Source organism: Phaseolus vulgaris, chromosome 4, assembly GCF_000499845.2.
Source record: "Phaseolus vulgaris cultivar G19833 chromosome 4, P. vulgaris v2.0, whole genome shotgun sequence".
In the NCBI taxonomy this organism is placed as follows: Eukaryota; Viridiplantae; Streptophyta; class Magnoliopsida; order Fabales; family Fabaceae; genus Phaseolus; species Phaseolus vulgaris.
The window spans coordinates 36,938,669-36,944,166 of NC_023756.2; the positions used below are offsets into that span (position 1 = coordinate 36,938,669).

General features: G+C 52.3%; 1 protein-coding gene across 1 annotated transcript; it reads left to right on the top strand.

Moving 5' to 3' along the window:
* The first annotated feature begins 274 nt into the window (after positions 1–274).
* LOC137838753 (uncharacterized) lies at positions 275–5,226 on the top strand. Its single transcript, XM_068647980.1, has 2 exons — positions 275–945; positions 5,169–5,226. The coding sequence occupies exons 1-2, from the start codon at positions 275–277 to the stop codon at positions 5,224–5,226; spliced, it is 729 nt and encodes a 242-aa protein (XP_068504081.1).
* Positions 5,227–5,498: the final 272 nt, after the last annotated feature.

Consider the following 5,498-nt stretch of genomic DNA (forward strand, 5'->3'; position numbering starts at 1 on the left):
GCTCTCAGGGGGCTCAGACGCGGTGTATTGTAAGGTGTTCATGAGCACATTAAGCGGAACGGCGTTGGACTGGTTTGTCAGTATACCTACTGGCCACATTAGCACGTTCCAACAGTTTTCCAAGATGTTTGTTGAGCAGTACATAGTGAACAAGGCACCACCTTTGGTGTCTTATGACTTGTTTGATATAAGGCAGTACCAAGGGGAGTCCCTAAAGGATTTCCTGAACAGATTCGAAGCTCGGATAGTCCGTTTGCCAGGGAAGGACGAAGAGATGTTCGTGCACGCCTTCAAAAAGGGCGTGTTGCCTGGGCCTTTTAGCGAGTCGCTCATCCGGAGCCACCCCGCCACGTTCGCCGAAATCCGGCGACGTGCTGTGGCTCATATCGCCGCCGAGAGCGAGGTCACCGAGAAGAGAGGAAATGTGGCCCCGGCTAAACCGCGCACCCAAGCAAGGGTGCAGCTTCAGAGGGTAATGGAGGTGGCGGCGGGAAAGAGGGATCAAAGGGCGCGTCACCCTTACGACCGTAAGAAAAATAAAAGCAAGGGACCAGGGCACCCAAGGGAGAGTAATCGCCCCCCCAAGTACGAATTTGTGATGGGTTTGGCTGATTTGATCGCCGTCCCAAACATAGCTGCCAGGCTCAAAGTGCCTGAGAAAACGACGGAGAAGATCTTGGGGGCAAAACCAGACGCATGGTGCGAGTTCCACAAGAGTTTTGGCCACTCTATCAATTCGTGTTTGGCTCTGGGGCACCAGCTCGCCAAGCTGGTCAAATGTGGTTTCCTGAAGGATTACTTGCTAGAGAAGCAAGCGGACCAAGCATCAGGGTCTAAACCGGCGGGCAGCGGAGGGCAACAGCACGAGGTGCCTATCCACGGCGAGATCCACACCATAGCTGGCGGATTCTCCGGCAGGGGGTGCACAGCGTCGCAACGAAAGAGGTATGTGAGGTCGATAATGTCAGTAGAAGTCTTTGAAGATCACTCGCCCGACGTGGACATCACGTTCACCAAGGAGGACCGCAGGGACGTGGTGCCACACGACAACGACCCTATTGTGATCTCGCTTGTCACGGCGGGAAGGACCGTCCACCGGGTGCTGGTCGACCAAGGAAGCTCAGCAGACGTGATGTTTTGGCCAACCTTTGAGAAGTTGCAGCTGTCCCCTGATCAGCTAAGACCATATGGGGGCTGCTTGTACGGTTTTGCCGGCGACCAAGTGGAGGTAAGGGGGTATATCGAGCTGAGGACGACCTTCACTGACGGTTTGGCCTCACGAACGGAGAAGGTCAGGTACCTTATTGTAAACGCCCCATCAGCATACAACATACTGCTTGGGAGGCCAACGCTCAACAGAACAGGAGTTGTTCCTTCGACAAGGCACATGAAGGTCAAGCTGCCGTCTATGGAGGGTATGATCATCACTATTTGCTCCGACCAGAAGGAGGCAAAGAAGTGTTATGAAAATAGCCTTAAGAACAAGAGGTCTGTGTGCCACGTAACCACAACGCCTCCCCCTGGCGTGGAGCCGGAGCGCGAACACCGACGAGCTTCGGATGCGGCGTTAGAGGTGGTCACCGAGGACGATGTGCCGATGGGGAATGTAGAGGCGAGGTCGGAGAGAAACTGCTCGGAGACCGCCAGAGAAACCGGTATCGCGAGGGCGCTGATCGCCAGCGAGAGGAAACCTCAGCCGGTAGAGGAATGGCTCGAGAAGGAGATCAGTGGTAAGGTGTTTAAATTGGGAAGAACCCTGGATAGCAAGACGCAAGACCAGATCGCCGAAGTAATTAGTAGACACTTGGATGCGTTTGCGTGGGCTGCTTCAGATATGCCGGGAATCGACCCCGACTTCTTGTGTCATCGTTTGGCAATGGACCCCCAAGTCAGGCCCATCCGCTAAAGAAGAAGAAAATTAACGAGGAGAAGAGACAGGCGATCAAAGAAGAGACGCGGAAACTACTCGCAGCGGGCCACATCAGGGAAATCCAATATCCAGAATGGCTCGCTAACGTCGTCCTGGTCAAGAAAAGCAGCGGAAAATGGCGGATGTGCGTTGACTTTACAGACTTGAACAAGGCCTGCCCAAAGGACTCTTACCCTTTGCCGAGCATTGACGCCCTAGTAGACAACGCATCAGGGTGCAAGCTGCTCAGTTTCCTAGATGCCTTCTCGGGGTACAACCAAATCAAAATGCACCCCATGGACGAGGAGAAGACCGCCTTCATGACGGAAAGGTCATGTTACTGCTACAGGGTGATGCCCTTCGGGTTGAAGAATGCAGGGGCCACGTACCAAAGGCTGATGGACAAGGTGATCGCGCCCATGCTCGGAAGGAATGTTCTGGCATACGTCGACGACATGGTCGTGACGTCCCTGGAGAAAGACAAGCACGTCGCAGACTTGGAAGAGTTGTTCACCACAATAGCCAGGTACAAGCTAAAACTGAATCCTGAAAAGTGCGTTTTTGGTGTAGAAGCAGGGAAATTTCTGGAGTTTCTTCTGTCAGAGAGGGGAATCGAGGCTAACCCCGAGAAGTGCGCCGCCATTTTGGCAATGAGGAGCCCCGCCAATGTGAAGGAGGTGCAGCAACTCACGGGGCGGATGGCCGCCCTGTCCCGATTCGTATCGGCAAGCGGAGAGAAGGGCCACCCATACTTCCAATGTTTGAAGAGAAACAACAGGTTTGTTTGGACAAAGGAGTGTGAGGAGGCCTTCGTAAAGCTCAAGGAATATTTGGCAAGCCCTCCAGTTCTGTGCAAGCCGCAAGACATAACACCCCTCAGGCTGTACTTTGCCATAACTGAGAGGGCGATCAGCGCGGTGTTAGTGCAGGATCAGGACCAGACCTAAAGGCCTATATATTTCGTTAGCAAGGTGTTGCAAGGCCCGGAGGTAAGGTACCAGGCCCTAGAAAAGGCAGCATTAACGGTTGTATTCTCGGCGAGGAGATTGCGCCATTACTTCCGGAGCTTCACAGTGCTGGTGATGACTGATCTGCCGATTCAGAAGGTTTTGAAGAAGCCCGATGTGGCTGGAAGGATGGTGAAGTGGGCGGTCGAGCTTTCGGAGTTCGACATCAAGTATGAACCCCGGGGATCGATCAAAGGGCAAGTCTTCGCCGATTTCGTGGTCGAGTTGTCCTCCGAGGTAGCACAAAACGCCGAGGGTGACTTTCGCTAGGTACTCTCTGTTGATGGGTTGTCCAACCAGCTGGGCAGCAGGGCTGGGGTCATCTTGGAAGGGCCCAACGGAGTGCTGATAGAGCAGTCATTGAGGTTCGCTTTCAAAGCAAGCAACAACCAAGCTGAATATGAGGCTTTGATCGCTGGAATCTTGCTGGCTAAGGAAATGGGGGCGAGAGTGCTGATGGCCAAGAGCGACTCGCTATTGGTCACGGGACAAGTAACTGGCGAGTTCCAAGCCAAGGACCCGCAGATGGCAGCCTACTTGGAGTACGCGCAGGAGCTAAGAAGATCTTTCGCTTCGTTTGAAGTAGTGCACGTGCCAAGAGAACAGAATGCCCGAGCTGACTTGCTAACCAAGCTCGCCAGTTCGGGCAAAGGGGGTAGGCAGAGGACTGTCATTCAAGAAACTTTGAAAGCGCCTCGAGCATTCGTGGCAGACCACCAAGTTTTCCATGTTTGTAGATCAATGGGAAGACCGGCGAGAAGTCATAGGTCCCTAACGCAGGAAACTCTGAGGGCGCCGAGGGTCAAAGCGCGCCCAGTAGAAGAAGGGGCAAGATCGATGCAGATTTGCGCTGTCCACGAGCCAAACACGTGGATAACGCCTTACCAACGCTATTTAGCGGATGGTGTGCTTCCAGTGGACCCAACTAAGGCCAGAAAAATAAAAAAGAGCTCCAGCAAGTTTACCCTTATTGACGGCGAGCTGTATAGGTTTGGATTCACGCACCCCCTTCTTGTATGCATACACGGAGAAAAGTGCACGAGGATTATGGTTGAGCTCCATGAGGGAATTTGCGGGAGCCACATTGGAGGTCGATCGCTGGCGACAAGGACTATCCGTGCAGGCTATTACTGGCCCACGATGAGAGAAGATTGCAAGAGATACGCCCAGCGTTGCAAGCAATGCCAGCAGCACGCCGATTGGCACAAGGCACCCCCAGAAGAGCTGAAGTCGATTTACAGCCCCTGGCCGTTCCATACTTGGGGAATTGACATTCTGGGACCCTTCCCATTGGCGATCAGGCATATGAAGTACTTGGTGGTGGCGATTGAATACTTCACCAAGTGGATCGAGAGCCAGTGGCCCAGATCACCGCGCACAAGATTGAGAGCTTTGTATGGAAGAACATAGTGTGTCGGTTTGGTGTGCCTAAGCGCCTGGTGTCAGACAATGGGACTCAGTTTGCAAGTCATCTCTTGAAAAAGCTGTGCGAAGAGGTGGGGATACAACAGGTGTTTGCATCTGTCGAGCACCCACAGACGAATGGCCAAGTGGAGTCTGCCAATCGGGTGTTGCTGAGAGGTTTAAAAAGAAGATTAGAGAAAGCTAAGGGATCGTGGGCTAAAGAGGTACCCCGCATAGTTTGGGCATACCATACCACTGAGCAGTCAGGAACCCACGAGACCCCCTTTAGTTTGGTTTATGGATGTGATGCGATGATTCCAGTCGAAATCCAGGAAAGCTCGCCGAGATTCCAGAACTTCGTGGCGGAAGACTCGAACGAAGAAAGAAGAATGAATCTGGATTTGCTGGATGAGGTCAGGGAGGAGACGAGAGTGAAAGCCGAAGCGGTAAAGAGAAGAGTTGAGCGAAGGTACAACTCTAAGGTAACGTCAAGGCAGTTTAGAAGCGGCGATCTGGTGATGAGGAAGGCCCATCAGTACGAGATGCAGAACAAGTTATCGCCCAAGTGGACGGGACCGTTCAGAATAACCGAGGCGCTCGGGAATGGCGCCTACCGCTTGGAAACGTTAGAAGGAGGGGCGATTCCTCGCACTTGGAACGCAACACATCTCAAGTCGTATTACAGTTAAAGCCTTGTAAGTAAAGACGAATATGAGGAGATTCGAATAGTTTCTGTTAAAACAATTTCAAGGGGGCACTCTTTTTTCCCTAAGGAGGGTTTTTAATGAGGCCACCCAATAAAGAAGAGTTTTTCAAAGTTTAAAGCTTCTATGTTTGCATGCTTATAGTTTCGAGAGTCTTAGGAAAAAGGCCTTATCACTCGTATGCAATCTAGGGCAACAGTAAAATCGTATTGCATGCTCTCAGTTAAAGGTTTTGAAGCCCCCATCGTTTTTCGGCGATCAGCGGCATCAGTTAAAGGTTTTAAAGTCCCCATCGCTTTTCGGCGATCGGCGGCACAGTTAAAGTTTTAAAGTCCTCATCGTCTTTCGGCGATCGGAGGCACCAGCAATGATTAAAGACCTCAACGCCCTCGCGCGTCTGGAGGCGAGAAAGACATAAAGTCCTCCTCGACTTTGTGCGAGTGCAGGCGAGAACAGATTAAAGGACCTCTCTGC